This window comes from Lynx canadensis, chromosome E2 (genome assembly GCF_007474595.2).
Source record: "Lynx canadensis isolate LIC74 chromosome E2, mLynCan4.pri.v2, whole genome shotgun sequence".
Lineage (NCBI taxonomy): Eukaryota > Metazoa > Chordata > Mammalia > Carnivora > Felidae > Lynx > Lynx canadensis.
Genome location: NC_044317.1, coordinates 494,502 through 512,194, shown reverse-complemented (window position 1 = coordinate 512,194; position 17,693 = coordinate 494,502). Strand labels below are relative to the sequence as shown.

The following is a 17,693-nucleotide window of genomic DNA, read 5'->3' as shown; positions in this document are numbered from 1 at the left end:
AATCTCACCATTTGTGAGTTCGAGCCCCACATCAGGGTCTGCGCGGATAGTGTGGAGCCTGCCTGGAATTCTCTCCCTCCCCCCCTTTCTGCCCCTCCCCAGCTTGCTCTCTCTCTTTCAAAAAATAAATAAGTGAAAACAACAAAAAGTAAATAAATAAAACATTTAGAATGAATAAGGGAGGGAGGGAGGGAGGGAAGGAGGGCAGACGGGGGTGCGAGGGAGGGAGGAGGGGGAGGGAAGAAGGAAGGAAGGGCGGAAGGGGGGGAGGGAGGAAGGGAGTGGGGGACAATTGTGGTCTTTGCCATCTTTCATCCCTTCATCTTAACTCTGAGAACAGAAGAAAAACGCAGCGTTCAGCACAGAGAAGAGATGATCTGATAACTAACCAGCACACCGGGCACACAGAGACGTGGGTGGGCAGACAAGAGACCTCCGACGTCTGGCTAGAAACCTGCGTTGAAACGGGAGACTCCAAGAATGGGGAAAAGGGACTGCACAGACTCACCTTCTTCACGAGGGCTGGAGACAAGCAGCTGCACAGAGTATCCCGTGATAAGGAAGAATATTTACACAAAGAGTAAGAAATCACCGCTGTACAAAATCTGAAAATAGAAAACAAATAATGTAGAAATGCGGCCTGTGCGTAACAAGGAATGCAATAAAAGTGTGAATTTCACCCAAGTGAACTGAGTGCATTCTAAACCAGATGGCCTGAGGATTAGCCCCTGGCCTCTACTCCAGGCCAGGCCAGCTCCCAAGGCCTCGGGGAAACGCCCCCAAGTCACAACCGTGGATCTGAGCTCTATCTACACTGAAGGCACAGACCCAGAGAACACACAAACAGTAAGACTGTGCAAATAAGGGCTTGCGGTCACTGCACGCCGAAGAGCCACGGCCATAACAGGGCACCCGGGTGACTCGGTTGAGCGTCCAACTTGGTTTCAGGTCATAATCTCACAGTTCACGGGTTCGAGCCCCGCGTCAGGCTCTCTGCTGTCGGCACAGAGCCTGCTTCGGATCCTCTGTCCACCACCGCCCCCCCCCCCCCCGCCGTCCCTTCCCCACTCTCTCTCAAAAAATAAACATTAAAAAACAAACAAAAAAAGCAGTCTTCAGGACAAGAGAGCAGCACGCCCACGTTTAAACTCAGCCTCACTCAGGGGGAGCCTCTGCCCGCCTGTGGTGGGTTGTGAGGCGTTGAGGGGAAGGGCCCCACGGGAAAAGACTGACCGTGGGGCCCAGGGGAAGTCGGGACTGACGCCAGCAGGGCCTGCCTGTCCGTGCTGCCCAAAGCCCGAGAGGCTGGGCCGCTGTGCTTCCCATGGGGGTGGCACGGGTGTCGGGGGCCGCGGTCCAGGGCAGGCGTTGTGTTCTCTCTCCTCGTCCAGTTAGGATCCCCTGGTGCCTTCTGTCAGTTCTTTCCATGAACTGCGGTCCCAGCCCCTGCGCACAACTCTCCCGGACCCTCCTGGCTCCCGCCCTGACCCTTCCTCTATGTACCTTGTACCCGCTTCGGCCTAGACTCCCAGGGCCCCGCCCCAGCACCTGCCACGCTGCGTACGCCACACTATCAACTTGCCAGGTGCCCCCACACGAAGGCAGGGGTGGGACTCCACCCCAGTCCTGGAATGGGTCTGGCCCACAGCGGTGAATGAGGGGCAGTAGGGGTACACGCTGGCACAGATCTGTAGAATGATGGGTCCCGAAACCCTTTGAGATGAGTCTCTCTACATAGGGCAGCTCCACGTGCAGGTTCTCACTCCAGAGAAGCAGCTGCTAACCACAGGGGAACCAGGGATGGGTCCCACCACACGCCAGGCGCCCCCAAGACAAAACCCGGCAGTGCTCACAACCCTTCCCAACGTGGAAGGACGTCTACAGTCCGTCGTTAACGTCTTCAGAAGCAGTTTTTAAGGTAGCACTACCTCGTTTTTGTAAACAAAGAAACACAGACACATAAATACAACGTAAGACTCCAGAACGATTATCCGTGGAGCATGTCTGTGTTGGCCAACTGCATCTGGTGAGTATGTGACTTCTGTCGAGCACGGGGAGGCACAGCGGATGTGAGGGCAGCTCACTTCAGGCAGAAGAGCGAGGTCTCCGAGGTCCTAAACGTCAGGAGGCTACTGAAGAACTCTGCGACGGACAGGCCCTCGGCGGGGGCAGGGAGGCCCACACGCACCTCTGGGAGCACAGACCCGGACTCGGCCAGGTGGACGACCAGGGCGGCCAACCCCAGCACGTGGGAGGCACTCAGGCTTGGGCCCTGAAACGGGAGAGAGTGTTTCTGCAGGAAGGAGGGCAGAGCCCACTTCCCAGGCAGGCGGACAGAGGCGGCGGCCGTACCTGGTGACGGAGCAGCTGGCAGAGCCTGGTGAGCACGACAGGAAGGAGCCTGCGTCCACACATGGCCGTCACTAAGCGAGAAGCCCAGGGGCCCTGCCTGCAGAGACAGCCAGAGACCAGCAGTCCGGCGACTCCTGGCCCTGCACGGCCCTCCCACGGATTCTTCCGGAGGAGCGAAGGGTGCCCGAGAAAGACGTAGGCTGTTCCCCCAACGGCGAGGTCTCCGGGGGGGATGCTTCATCTCTGCCGAGTCTCCGCACTGCCCCTTCACCCCACCTGGGACCCCCAACCAGTACAGAAGCCAGAAGGCAGGATCCAGGACCAAGGGTCAGAGGTCGACAAGGAGCGGGCAGCCCTGCCCCTCATCACAGAAAACAGGGAGAAACCCCACTCCCCGAGGGAGGCCCGCTCCGAGCACCCCGGCCGCCCCCAGCAGAGCCCCAAAGCGCCCAGCGAAAACCCCCAGCCTCTACCTGTCTGGCGAGGCGAAGCTGGAAGCTACGACCAGGTTCTGACAAAAACACGTCAGCAGGAGGTCCGCGACCTGGGAGAGACAGATGGTCACCGAGAGCTCAGAGTCCCCGAGAGCAACGTGTAAGGCACGCCTGCGTCTGGAGAGGAAACCATCACACCAACTGGCGCCAGAACCCCATTCCCACGTCCTGGGAGACAGCAGGCCAGGCGTTGTGAAATTTCACGGCAGAGAACAGGCTCAGCACACCTCGTCCGCACAGGGCCAAGGAGCAAACTGTTTTAGGCTCCGGGGCCACAGATGGGTTCCGCTGGGTGTTCTCCTCTAGAAATTTAAAAGGTCTGTACACAAACAGGCCGGGGCCGGCTGAGCCCAGGCCCGACACTGCCCGGCTCCCGGGTGTCGTTTCCACGCACGCGGTTCGCCTGGCAAAACACGGGGCGGAGAGGAGGCCCGCACACCCGGGACTTCTTACGCAGTCCGGCCCCCGCTCGGCAGCATAGGCCAGGCATCCCACACTCGCCTCCCGTTCCTGCTGCTCCAGGCCTGGCGTGAGGACGCTGAGCTGAATCTGCGATCCCCCGGAGCTGCCGTCCTCCTCAGCGCGGCCCAAGGCGGCGCCGAGCCGCTCAGAAACAACTGCCACCCGAGCAGCCACCACTGCACGTAGAGAAACCCAGTTAGACGAGCCGGGGAACGCGGGCTGCCTGCAGGGGGCGCCGGCGTTCCCGCTCGCAACGGGCTGCCTGCAGGGGGCGCCGGCGTTCCCGCGCGCAGCGGCTCACGGCACGAGCCCTAGGGCGGTGCGGGTGAGCATGACAGCTGTCCTCACGGCCTGGGGTCATCTGGGCGGTTCTCTTTCACCCTGTATGCATGTTCTCCATCTGAAGTCGCGGGCCAACCCTCCCACACGGCACGTCTGCCAAAGGCGAGGAGCCACAGCCTCCGGGCACCGGAGGTCAGGCGACAGGCCGACTGTGCTGGCCGGACACGGAAACTACTGTGAGCAACAAGGCTGACGCAGACCTCAGTGTCCCCTCACGCCAAATTCTGCAGGAGCGCAGTTCGGCAAGGCCGTGCCCCTATGGTCGCGGAGGAGATGCTACAGGGAGCAAGGGAAACTGAGGCGGTGCCGTTAATATTTCCTCTGTGAGGCTCTCGTGGGATATTCTGTCCTGGTTTGAATAAAATGGGTTTATCATCTATAAAAATCTCTTACAGGTACCAGGAAAAACACAGCTTTTTTCCATTAGATTCTACATTTTCCCTACCAAAAATCTCCAAAGTAGGGGAAGTCAGCATTTTATTTCATGGACTGCCACACATCACATGAGGTGAATCATTCACGACTCACCATTTTACGGAAAATGGTCACGCAGAAGCAGAGACCCAGTGTTCAGGGTTACAGCTACTCAGTTAAGAAAGAAAACCCCACACCTTGGTGCCGTTACTTTTCTTCCTCCTCATTACCTGCTCTGCTAGGAGCTCCAAGAGCAGAGTATTCAATCTGCTGAGGGTCTGTGACAGCCTGCACGACAGACCCGTCTCCCATCCCATCCCAGGTGAAAGGAGGCAAGTCCTCAGCATCCGCCAGCGCTGTCGTCACGCTGAGCCCTGGCCACGGCCGGACGTCCACTCGTCCCTCCCAACACCCACTGCAGACGGCCCTGCGCGCAGCCATGTCCTCACCGTCATACTGCGTGGGGTCCGTCATCGCGGCTCTGAGCTCTCTTAGCGCGGCTGCGAGTGGTCCCAAGGGTCCCTCGGCACGGACAGCTTCCACCTTCATTCCCGGGGCTGCACCTGAGAAATGACGGGACACGCACAGCTGGATGCGGCCTCTCCATGTCCACGGCAGACAGAGGCGCCAGGACTCCACGAGGCGCTGCACTGCTGGGCACCCGTCACTGGTATCAGAAACTTGTTTATAAATGTAGTAATTTAAGAAAAAGCATGATTTGGGGCACCCGGGTGGCTCAGTCAGTTAAGCGATCGACTTCAGCTTAGGTCAGGATCTCACAATTCCTGAGTTCGAGCCCCACATCAGGCTCTCTGCTGTCAGCACAGAGCCTGCTTCAGATCCTGGGTCTCCCTCTCTGTCCGCCCCTCCCCTGCTTTAGCATACATGCTCTATTCTCTTTCTCAAAAATAAACCTTACAAAAAAATTTTTTTAATTAAAAATACTGAAAAAGACAGAAAAAACATGGTTCTATGCGCAACATTGCCCTAAGTGTGAAAAACACATATGTAAAGAAGGACCAGAAGCATGGCGAGGGGGTCTCGGGGGGTACGTACAATTGTGGATGGGTCATAATTTGTTCCATTTCTAAAACTTTTAAGTAATGTCCTACTGTTTTTTATAATAGGATATTTAAAAAAAAGATGTAAAGGAGAAAACTTAAAAATTAATATACAAGAGGGGCGCCTGGGTGGCGCAGTCGGTTAAGCGTCCGACTTCAGCCAGGTCACGATCTCGCGGTCCGTGAGTTCGAGCCCCGCGTCGGGCTCTGGGCTGATGGCTCGGAGCCTGGAGCCTGTTTCCGATTCTGTGTCTCCCTCTCTCTGCCCCTCCCCCATTCATGCTCTGTCTCTCTCTGTCCCAAAAATAAATAAACGTTGAAAAAAAAAAAAAAAATTAATATACAAGAGATGATTATCAGCTCTCAACATGTCTACGAGATTTTTGAAAAAAGATTAGATCTGATCATATATTTGTAAAACAAAGATACTTCTTCAAAAAAATGTTTTCTAACTTTTTAAATGTAAGCTGTATACCCAACGTCGGGCTGGAACTCACGATCCCGAGATCCAGAGCCACGTGCTCCCCCGACCAAGCCACCCAGGAGTCCAAACACATAATTTTCATTATACAAAGAAAAGCACACCACAAATGTTTTAAAAATACGAGTTCGAGTTCCGGTGTCGCCGGAGAAGACACCGGGTGTCCACAGCGAGCCTCACAAGGGAGACACCGAGACGAAACTAGAAGTGATGAGTCTTCGTTTATAAGCCCTGCCGGATGAGACAGAAAACATCCGCGAGGCCCCTAAGGCAGGGCCAGGGGGCCCCGGGACGGAGGGGCGCGCCCCCCACCACACTGGATGCAGCCCCACTGCCTCCTGGGAGCCCCACAATGGTGAGCTGTTGCAGTACTGGTCCGAACGAGCAGGGGACCCGGGACTGTCGTTCTTTGCCCACTCAAGTCTCCCGGGTCTCCGTGACTGTGAGAAAGCACCCACGCGTGTAACAGGAAGGTTCTGGCAGACAGAACCAGAAATCGCCACCTCATTCGGCCCAGGTGGCCCCGCAAATGTCAGAGGATTTAAAGTAGCGAACAAGAACGGCTTCACGGCACGGCTCCTGCCGAGACACAGGCCGCTCCGCCGCCCAGCAAGTCCGCCCAGCCACTCGGAGCACCGAGGTCTCCCGACGCACGCCGCTGCCACAGACGGGACCTGGGTCGACATCACTGACTCCTGTGAGCCGAGCGATCCCCGGCCCGCCCCGGGACTCAACCGTCCAAAGAGAAAGCCGCCGCAGACCAGCCACCACGCCACGCGTCAGAACCGACACGACGGACGTCAAGCCTGGCTTCCTAGTCCGGGAGGTCCCCTGAATTTAAAGCCTGCGTCAGAACAGGCGAGCAGCAAGCACATCCCGGCCTCATGCAGAACCTCAGGGAGGGGCTCCGGCAGGTAACCCTCCGGGGCTCCCAGGCTGGGAGCCCAGGACCTGACGACTAGGGCGCGTCCGTCCCGACTTAACCAGACCACACGCACTGAGGTGCCTGTCACCCCCACACCTCAGGACCCGGGATGCGGAAAAGCGCCCGACACAGGGATGGAGAGACCCATAACCTTACTTTCTGGCTTCTTCTCTTCGGCAGTGGAGCAGGCCTGGCAGTAGGCGGAGTACAGAGACGGGGGAATTTTATCTGCTCTGGATCAGGAGAAAACATGAAAACCAAGTCAACCAGGACTCAGATTAGTTCGCAAGCTTACAATTTCAAAAACTATCATAAGACAAAAATACGTGACATAGTCTACTATCCATACCTTATGGTAGGACTCTGTTTTTAGAAAAAACCCATTATGTGCATGGACTCAAATGGTTCTTAGTGTTTCATAATTTGCCATGTACACATATCTGCCAACCGTGGTTTTCATAGGGTAGTGAGATTATAAATGAGTTTTACTTCTCTCGTTGAAGTCTGGGTAATTTCCAAATTTTAAAGAGGACTTTTATTACTTTTAATGAAGAATACTGAAAAAAGCACCCAACTGATGTCATTAGAAATACAGAGAATTATAGAACAAAGTCCTGTAATAAGGGTTTTGCAGGGCATGGACCCCTGGCTGGCACATTCTCATGGCACAGTGACAAGTCCAAGGACAAGAGCTGTGGAGCCACCTTCAGAAGAGCAGCCCAAGTATGGGACACGGGCAATGGCCTAGCCTGCGTGACACAGAGTCTCCAAGTGAGCAGTGAGGCAGGAAGAGGCCTGCCGACAGTGCCGCAAGGCCTGATGATGAGCCAGGAAAAGGAGGAGGGAGGTGGCCGTATTCCAGAATGGGAGTGCCATCAAAGGCCAAAGCAAGGCAGAGGACAGGCTGGAGCGGAGGAGCACGCAACTGCCCCAGAGACTGGAAGGCGGGTAGCTTACAGATTAGAAATCAATGCAAATAAAAAGAAAGAGCACATCTAAGGAAATGGAAAAATTCACAGAAAAGAACACTTCAGACATCGCTCATCCTCAGAGACCTAAGATCAAACACCGCAGCTATTAGAGGAGAATGGATTTCCATAAACAGAAAAATCCAGTGACAGAAAGAACAGGCAAGTTAACCAGAAGAAATCTCCCAGAAAGGAGAGGAAAAAAAAAACAACCCAAAAGACCAGACATGCAAAATGTAACAGAGAACAAGTCAGGAGACAATCCTGGTGGTGTAACGTCTGAAAAGGAAGAGCCCCAAGAAGAAACCAGGCAGGAAAGGAGACCCGCTCTGAAGTAAGCGGGATCAAGCAGTCCGTGTCCGTGGTTTGCTTCAAAACAGCCCAGAAGAGGGTGCGTGGGCAGCTCAGTCAGTGGAGTGTCTGACCACTGATTTTGGCTCAGGTCATGATCTCACAGTCATGAGATCGAGCCCCTCGTCAGGAGCTATGCTGGGCATGGAGCCTGCTTGGGATTCTTGCTCTCTCTCTCTCTCTCTCTCAACTCCTACCCCATTTGCGTGCGCACACACATGCACTCTCTCTCCCTAAAAACAAAATGGCCCAGAATGGTGGGTGGACAGAGGAATTTGAGGGCTACATAAGTACTATCCTACATTTCTATCTTAAATTTTTCTTAACAAAAGGTTTTGAAATATCCGAGAAAACTTCTTTGTTCTGAAGGACACGAATTTCCAGATTAAAAGGCCCACCATCCGCCTAGCCAAGAAATGAAATTAGACCCACACCAAAATACATTGCAATGAAATTTGAAAACTCAGGAAACGATAAAAAAGATACTGCAGGGGTGCCTGGGTGGCTCAGTCGGTTAAGTGTCCGACTTCGGCTCAGGTCATGATCTCGCGGTCCGTGAGTTCGAGCCCCGCATCGGGCTCTGTGCTGACAGCTCAGAGCCTGGAGCCTGCTTCGGACTCTGTGTCTCCCTCTCTCTCTGACCCTCCCCCATTCATGCTCTGTCTCAAAAATAAATAAACGTTAAAAAAAAAATTAAAAAAAAAAAGATACTGCAAATCTCCAGAGAGAAAAACACATGTCACGTGCAAAGAATCAGAAACCTAACATCTCAGGGGCGCCTGGGTGGCGCAGTCGGTTAAGCGTCCGACTTCAGCTCAGGTCACGATCTCGCGGTCCGTGAGTTCGAGCCCCGCGTCGGGCTCTGGGCTGATAGCTCGGAGCCTGGAGCCTGTTTCCGATTCTGTGTCTCCCTCTCTCTCTGCCCCTCCCCCGTTCATGCTCTGTCTCTCTCTGTCCCAAAAATAAATAAATAAAAACGTTGAAAAAAAAAAAAATTTAAAAAAAAAAGAAACCTAACATCTCAATAGCGACACTGGAAGCTACACATCAATAGATCAATATTTTAAAAATGTGAGGGAAAATATTTCCAAGCAAGATTTCTACATTTCTACACCCAAATTAACTATCAAATGTGAGGGCTGAATAAAATGTCAAAAAAAAAAAAAAAAAAAAAAGGCTACCTCCCATTCACCCTTCTTAAAAAGCTTCAGTAGGATGTGTCCCACCAAAACACAGGAGTAAATCCAGAAACAGGATGGTCTAGGGTCCAGAAAAGAGAAGAATCAAAGACACTCCCAGGCGGTCAAAGGAAGACACGAGGATCGCAGAAAAAGCTAACAATTCAGAGTGGAGCCAGCTGGGAGGCTCCAGAAGGCCTTTCTCTCTCAGAAGCAACAGAGTGAGCACTTGAAGGTCTGAGTGAGAGGACACTGAGATGGCGGATTTGGATAGCAGTTGAATGACACACACAAAAAAGGTTAAGATAAAACAAAGATAATTAGGAGCCCCAGAGAAATGAAAGGTAGTTACATTCCTAATGGTGAACTCTGAATAGTGTTTACATAGCCCTAAAAAAAAAAAAAAAAAAAAAGTGAGTTTTAAAATTTAAAAGATTTTTTTGTATGAAGGACATCTACTTGTGTGGGTAGAAGCAAAAAACCTAGGTCTTCATCCTCAAATAGCGGAAAACCAATTGATATGGCCTAAAACAACAAAAAAAGTGGTAAGTTGCTAGCAAAATAAGAATATGATTTAGAAATATGGAGATAAATAACAAAAATCAGTCAAAACTTGAAAATGGTCGCCTCCAGAGAAAAAGAAATGGCAGGGAGGCGTGGAGGGGAGGGAATGACTATTTCTCTTAATAAACTTTATAGAACTGACTCTTCAATCTGCATTCTTACTGAACTTTGACAAAAACAATTTTTAAAGCCTAGAAATAAATGTCAAAAAATTAGGAAGCCATACCATGCAAACACCAAAAAGGAAAAAAAAAAAAAAAAAGCTGGCATTAACAGCCCAATAAATAAATAAAGCCTAATAAAGACATTACACAATAAAAAAATATCCAGCAAGGCAGCTATATTTTGAAGGCTTTATTTTAACAATCATAAAAACTTGTTTGCAAGTAGTAACATAGGCTTCAAAATGCATAAAGACAAATCTGACAGAATTACAAGGAGAAAATGACAAAACCACAACAACATCCTTAATAAACTGATAAACCAAAGTGACAAAATTCTGGTCAAGATACAGAAAACTTGGGAACAAGTACAATTTAACAGACAGACCCTATACCTCCAAAGTAAAGAATACAAAGGAAATGTTTACAAATGCTGAACACGTACGAGATCTAAGGGAAAGTCTCAAAAAAAAATCCATCAGGGCGCCTGGGTGCTACAGTCAGTTAAGCATCCAACTAAGGCTCGGGTCATGATCTCATGGTTCAGGAATTCCAGCCCCACTTCGGGATACGCACTCTCTCTCCCTCTCTCTCAGCCCCTTGCTCACTCACGCTCTCTCAAAATAATACATACATTCATATTTTAAAAATCCATAAAAAGCAAATCATCTTTGAAAATAATGTAATTAAATTAGAAATTAACAATAAAAGCTCAGGGGCAAACACCTATATGTTCGGAAAATGTTTTAATTCGTTTATAACTAACTCATAAATTACAAGAAAACCATAACGCAAGTAAGAAAATATCTAGAACTGAATGACAAAGTAAGAACTATATGTTAAAACTTCTGGAAGGCACTGAAGTAACACTTAGAGGTAAACCTTATTAAGCTACGCCTCTATTAAAACACAAGAGGGGCGCCTGGGTGGCTCAGTCGGTTAAGCGTCCGACTTCGGCTCAGGTCATGATCTCACGGTCCATGAGTTCAAGCCCCACGTCGGGCTCTGTGCTGACAGCTCAGAGCCTGGAGCCTGTTTCGGATTCTGTGTCTCCCTCTCTCTGACCCTCCCCCGTTCATGCTCTGTCTCTCTCTGTCTCAAAAATAAACATTAAAAAAAAAAAAAATTAAAAAAAAAATAAAATAAAATAAATAAAATAAAACACAAAAAAGAGGGGCACGTGAGTGGCTCGGTCAGTTAAGCGTCCCAATTCGGCTTAGGTCATGATCTCACAGTCCATGAGTTCAAGCCTCACATCGGGCTCTGTGCTGACAGCTCAGAGCCTGGAGCCTGCTTCAGATCTGTGTCTCCCTGTCTCTGCTCCTCCCCTGCTTGTGTCCTGTCTCTCTCTCTCTAAATAAATAAGCAAAACCAAACCAAACCAAACCAAAACAAAACTAAAACATAAGAAAGACTGTAAAACACTGAGTTAAACAACCAGCTTAAGAACTTAAGAACGACAGCGTGAAGTCAAAGAAAGTAGGAAATAATAAGGGTGCCCGCGGGGCTCAGTAGGTAAAGCCTCCGAGTCTCGATTTGGGCTCAGGTCACGATCCCACAGCTTGTGGGCCTGAGCCCCCTGTCAAGCTCTGCACTGGCAGTGCGGAGTCTGCCTGGCATTCTCTCTCCCTCTCTGCCCCTCCCTGGCTCTCATGCACTCTCTCTAAATAAATAAACATGAAAAAAAAAAAAAAAAGAAAGAAACCGATTCAGTTGTCAATAGTTTGCCTCTGAGACAGACATGAGGAAAAGATATTATAGCCAAGTTTTATCAAACTTTAAGAGACGCAGAATCCCTGTGCTACATGAATTGTTTCAGAAGACAGGAAAGAGGGAAGGCTACCCAATTCATTCCATGAGAATGGAATATAGCCTTGATGCCAAAGCAGCCAACATGAATTAAGAAAAAGTATGAGACACAGATGCAAAAATCCTAAAGTCATCATTAAACCACATTCAACAGCCCATGTAATAAAAAATCATTACAAAGTAGGTGATCCACAATGCAAGGAAAGTGGAAAAATCACTGTAATCTATTACATAACAGATTTCACAGCAGCAAAAACCACCTTCAGAGACGCAAAAAAACATAAATTGATGCTAAAAGTCCTTAGCAAATCTGCAGAGGGAATTTTCTGAATATGTTAAAGGAAATGAAAATATAAAGACTACAGGGGCACCTAGGGGGCTCGGTCGGTTAATCATCTGACTTTGGCTCAGGTCATGATCTCACGATTCGTGAGTTCGAGCCCCGTGTCGGGCTCTGTGCTGGCAGCTCAGAGCCTGGAACCTGCTTTGGATTCTGTGTCTCCCTCTCTCTCTGCCCCTCCCCCCACTCGCACTCTGTCTCTCTCTCTCCCAAAAGTAAACAAACATTATTATTATTATTTTTTTAATATATAGACTACAGCTAATAGAAATACTGGTAAGACATCAGAAGCATTCCTATTTCAGTCAGAAACAACACACGATGCCAGCTTATTCTACAATTTCATGTTACACTAAGAAGCCTACCCAATTTAACAAGACAAAAACTAAAAGGTATAAAAATCAGAAAAGACAAACTTATTCGACATAGAAATCTACTGTGCTCATCTACAGAGAAAACCAACTAATCACCTACTATAAATAAGTTCAGTAGGGTTACTTGATACAGGAGTACCTATACTTCAATAATCAATGAAAAAAAAATTTTTTCAAACCCCAGAAGATAATATGCTATTCACAACAACAAAATCTAGGTACCCAGTAGCAAATCTAACTAAAAATTTACAAGATAGAAAAATCTACTACTGAAAAGCTTAAATAGATATGCGATGTTCATAGAAAGAAAATTACAATAAAGTCAACTACCCAATATTAATCCATAAATTAAGGAAATTCCACTAAAAATTCAGAGTTTAAAATTTTTTGAGTTTGAGAGAGAGAGAGAGAGAGAGAGAGAGAGAGAGAGAGAGAGAGAGAGAATGAGACAGAGAATAAACAGCGGAGGGGCAGAGAGAAAGGAAGACACAGAATTCAAAGCAGGCTCCGTGCTGTCAGCACAGAGCCCAACGTGAGGCTCGATCTCACGAACCATGGGATCATGGCCTGAGCCAAAACCCAGAGTCGTACACTTAACCAACTGAGCCTCCCAGGCATCCCTAAAAATTTGGAATTTTCATGGATACACATCCAAGGATGTTCACTGAAGCACTATTAAAAGAGCATTATAATGGAGTTAACCTAAGAGTTCTGTTCCAGGGGACGGATAAATTAATCAAGGCAGTCACGCTGCAGGCCAGAGCACCCCCGGGGTTGTGCAACATGGCAGCTGGTTGCCACAGAACAGAATTCTATGCTATTGGTCAAGTGACCCAGAGCCATCAGGGTGAGTGAAAACACCAACTGCAGAGGGACACAGGGTGATACGTGCATGTATACACACATACTTTTACCTTTAAATATATGTAATAAAATTAAAAATAGAAAAAGATTGGGGCACCTGGGTGGCTTAGTTGGTTAGGCGTCCAACTCTTGATTTAGGCTCAGGTCATGATCTCGGGGTTCAAAGCCCGAGTCCCGTGTCAGGTTCCGCACTGGTAGTGCAGAGCCTGCTTGGGATCCTCTCTCTCCCTCTCTGTTACTCCCTGGCTCACTCTGTCTCTCTTAAAAATAAATTTTAAACTGTTTAAAAAAATAAATAAAAAGGGGCGCCTGGGTGGCTCAGTCGGTTAAGCGTCCGACTTCGGCTCAGGCCACGATCTCATGGTTTGTAAGTTTGAGCCCTGTGTCAGGCTCTGTGCCGACAGCTCGGCGGAGCCTGGAGCCTCCTTCGGATTCGGTCTCCCTCTCTCTCTGCCCCTCCCCCGCTCATGCTCTGTCTGTCTCCTTCAAAAATAAATAAAAACATTAAAAAAATTTTTCTTAAAAAAATAAAAACAAATAAATAAAAAGATTATATGTGAACCTCAGGATAATGGTTTCCTTAGAGAGGGAAAATGGAAAGCAGGTCAGGGAGCTGGATTGAGAAGGGTTTCAACAATACCTATACAATTTTATTTTGAACAAAAACATAAAAAAGGAAAGGCACAGCAAAGCATGAATGTGAGTGAGGCACAGGAGCACTTTTTGCACTTGTCTCTGTACTTCTGGATTCTTTTACACACAAAATAAATAAAAATAAGGATCCTAGAGAACAGTCCTATTATATATAAGATGACAAAGTTTACTTTTATGTTCTAGCCTCATTCTCCTCGACCTTCTTATCGCTGTGTTGTAAGAGGGTTACTGGGAAGCAGGATTTACAGGAAGGAGGACAGGGAAGCTGGTCAACTCTCGGCTGGGGGAGGTCTTAGCGTGAGCTGGGAAGCCAAGGCCGCGTGCCCTGCCCTGCGGTCTCAGGTCCGGCCGAACCTGCTGCAGAGCAAGGCTTCCGAGTCTCCCTGTTCTCTTCTTTCTTGGCTTAAATTCTTTCACAGCGATTATGGAGCAATCGCCTGACTTTCTTAAATCCCCACACTGATAATCCTCAGTGAAAAATGATAGTCAGTATCAAAAATATTTTATTTTTAAAATCTTAACCGATTTTGAGCCAACAGTTTATAAATAAAACCCATGAGATAAAACGCATTCCTCCACACGAGAGGCACAACCCTTTACATTTGTCAAGAACCCTCCCGGAAGCAGGTGTCCTCACGTACCTCCTCAGGGACTCGATCAAGGCCGCTCTGGGATCAGGCGTTTTCGGGAGCTGCGGGGGAAGATGGGAGTCAAGTGAGGCACCCGCTCTCTGCCAGCAGGGCCCCAGGCCCGCGACCGCACGTACTGACCACTCGAGGCGTGAGGAGGGCAGGGAGAAAGTGAGCCGTGTAGTAGGGTCTCCTGAAGATGCTGCAGCACAGGAGAGCAGGGTGGTAGGAGGGTCACACACTCGGTCAGACGACACAGGCATGAGAGCCCCTTACTGACAACGACGAAATCCATTTCCACGGACAGCCAGTACATTTCAGAGGCTGTCTCACATCCTATCACGTGACTGTGACATCACACCACAGTTTTAAGTCTTCTTTTTCACCGTTTTGGGACATTTCCCACACAGGGAAGCAACAAGCTCGCGTCCCAGGGAATCTGGAAGGCACTCTGCCCGCCGCACAGCCGTGCGATCTGGGCCGGTCACTTCAGGTCAGCTGTGGGCGCTCCCCTGGGGCTGAGCTTGGAATCCTGGGAGCGGGGGTCAGGTCACACCTCTGAGAAGCAAGGCCTTCGAAAAGCTGCCGCACACTGGCAGTAACCACAGTTGAAAATGTTTCGGGACCACCCAAAACCCACAACAACCCTGCTATTCGATTCTGTCCTGGCTGCACTTTGGTCACCCATGAAGCATCAGTAACAAAGTTATTGCCCTAAACCCCCTAAGTGGGGGCTCTTCTCCACACTACCTGTCAGCTTTTATCAAGAAAACAAGGTTCACAGAAAGGCTCTGCACGACTTTTGCCGGACGTCTACCCTCGGAGACCCACAAATACGAAAGCCATTCTACTCCGACTGGCTCTGAGAACAGACAGGACGGCTCGGGGAAGCACGACCCTACCTGGCCTCCATGACCGCAGAGGGGATTCTCCCTGTGTGTTCAAACACTGCGATGGCCTTCTCCACATCCTGGTGCGCTTGGCTGTGGGGCTGGCTCCGTACAGGGAGGGTGGGAAGGGAACACAGGATGTGGAAGAAAAGACGCTGAGAAGGGTGTCATGAGCCTCCCCTCGAGCACAGCTCTGCCATGTCAGGGTGGATGGCGAGTGCTCACTGCCAGCACGGCAAGGGAACGTTCCAACCATCACCAGCAAGACCACACAAAGGCACCAGCCGCTGTCTCCTGCTCTCAGAGAGCTCGCGTCTGGCAATGAGCCGCCCCACTAACCACTCGACACGTCCGGGACCCTCTGCCACCCTCCCGGGTCCCCCTAGGAGAATAAAAGGGTCTAAAGAAAGATCTGAAGTGGGAAGGGGAAGAGTCTTAACTTTTGAGACTTAAAAAAAAATGTGAAATGACTTATAAGCAGCAAGAAATCTTAAATGGACAGCTGCATTAAACACTTACAAATATTCACGGAACGCGTCACGGGCCGCTGTGAGGGCTCTCCGGCAGCTCACAGCTTTTACAAAGTTTTTGAGGCTCTCAAAACAATGCATACAAATACCATACAGCATTCTGACTTCTGCTTTACGTAAACATAGTTAACGCTTTTTTCTGTAATTCTTAGAAAAACATGATCTTCCCCCTACCCCATTTGAAAGACCTCCTGCTCTATGCAAACCCACATGAACCAAGATCTAAATGACAGACTTTCCTTCACACAGTGACCTGTTCTGCTCCTGCTCTGAAAAGGGCAGAGCATCACAGAGTAAGTACCTGCCAGTTAGCTCCCACCCTCAAGCTGCACCAGAAAGAAAAGGCTCAAACGCTCAGCTCAGAGTGAGCTTGGTGAGCACAGGCGACAGGCCTCAAGGGGCAGTAGAACCGAGGTGACATTACCTCTGTCACATCCCTGGCTGAAGACAGATCCTCGTAGAGGCCCATGTTTTCCAGAGAAACCTGCAGAGGAGACGTGTTTGGGGATGGGAGGACCAGACAGGCGCTGGGCTCTGCGGGGAAAGGCTGAGGAAGGAGCTGTTGCTGGGGAGGGGAGGCCAGGACTCGCCTTCAGGTCGGCCAGGCGCGTCTTGGCCAGCGTGACATAGTCTGTGAGGAGGGAGCGGTACTTGCTTGGCACCAGCGGTGGGTGGAGAATGTGCGCCTGTGGGCAGATGGCAGAGCAGGTGACACCAGCCCGTGAACTGCCGGTGACTTTCTGGGGAGGCAGCAACAGCCCGCTCCCGAAAGCTGCACTTGTTGGACGTCGGGAGGGTCCAAGGGTTAGCCAAAGACCCTGGGGGCTGAAGCCAGAGGTGGGACAGAATCCCAGGGTCTCTACCTGCTCCCACGGACATCCATGGAGCAGAAGAGGGCCAGAAGAGGGCCATGCCAGGGAGAGCATGGGGTGGGGCCCACCCACAGAGCTGGCCCGTCACCCACCGCACCCCAGCGCCCCCGCTCAGGCGCTGTCCTCCAGGGCTGCGGCTACAGCACCACCACGGCAGTGCCCAGGAGACAAGGGGTCAAGTCCCCACGGAAGGGTGGGAAGGAAGTTCTGGGCTTCACTCAGTGGCGGCAAGTTCTTTTTTTTTTTTCAACGTTTTTTTTTTTATTTATTTTTGGGACAGAGAGAGACAGAGCATGAACGGGGGGGGGGGGGGGCAGAGAGAGAGGGAGACACAGAATCGGAAACAGGCTCCAGGCTCTGAGCTGTCAGCCCAGAGCCCGACGCGGGGCTCGAACTCCCGGACCGCGAGATCGTGACCTGAGCCCAAGTCGGACGCTTAACCGACTGCGCCACCCAGGGCCCCGGCGGCAAGTTCTTTATTCTCCTTCCTCCATTCCGTCAGATGTATTCTTTGAACGTAAGGCAAATGTCGTATTTACAAAAAAAGAAGTGAAAATCAGACTCCAGGTGCCCTACCCGCCCAAAGAATGCTGGCTATAGTCATCTCGTTTTAAAAAAGAAAGCTTGGGGGGCGCCTGGGTGGCGCAGTCGGTTAAGCGTCCGACTTCAGCCAGGTCACGATCTCGCGGTCTGTGAGTTCGAGCCCCGCGTCGGGCTCTGGGCTGATGGCTCAGAGCCTGGAGCCTGCTTCCGATTCTGTGTCTCCCTCTCTCTCTGCCCCTCCCCCGTTCATGCTCTGTCTCTCTCTGTCCCAAAAATAAATAAACGTTGAAAAAAAAAATTAAAAAAATAAATAAATAAATAAAATAAATAAATAAAAAAGAAAGCTTGGGGCACCTGGGTGGCTCAGTCGGTTAAGCGGCCGACTTCGGCTCATGTCATGATCTCACGGTTTGTGAGTTCGAGCCCCGCGTTGGG

The 17,693-nt window shown here is 50.2% G+C and overlaps 1 protein-coding gene across 17 annotated transcripts in view; it reads right to left on the bottom strand.

Moving 5' to 3' along the window:
* FANCA (FA complementation group A) overlaps positions 1-17,693 on the bottom strand; it is a 61,095-nt gene that overhangs the window by 17,320 nt on the left and 26,082 nt on the right. For 14 of the 17 annotated variants that reach the window (XR_003965285.1, XR_003965286.1, XM_030298998.1 and 11 more), the window contains 12 exons: positions 16,434-16,529; positions 16,268-16,327; positions 15,326-15,414; positions 14,565-14,625; positions 14,436-14,485; positions 6,688-6,764; positions 4,514-4,627; positions 3,348-3,484; positions 2,826-2,896; positions 2,353-2,449; positions 2,085-2,272; positions 509-605 (listed from right to left, as the gene is read on the bottom strand). Coding sequence is in view for 15 of the 17 variants with exons in the window: in XM_030298998.1 (XP_030154858.1) it covers positions 509-605; positions 2,085-2,272; positions 2,353-2,449; positions 2,826-2,896; positions 3,348-3,484; positions 4,514-4,627; positions 6,688-6,764; positions 14,436-14,485; positions 14,565-14,625; positions 15,326-15,414; positions 16,268-16,327; positions 16,434-16,529 (1,137 nt within the window). In the remaining 2 variants the exon portion in view is untranslated. The other 3 variants (XM_030299011.1, XM_030299013.1, XM_030299010.1) reach the window with 3 other exon arrangements.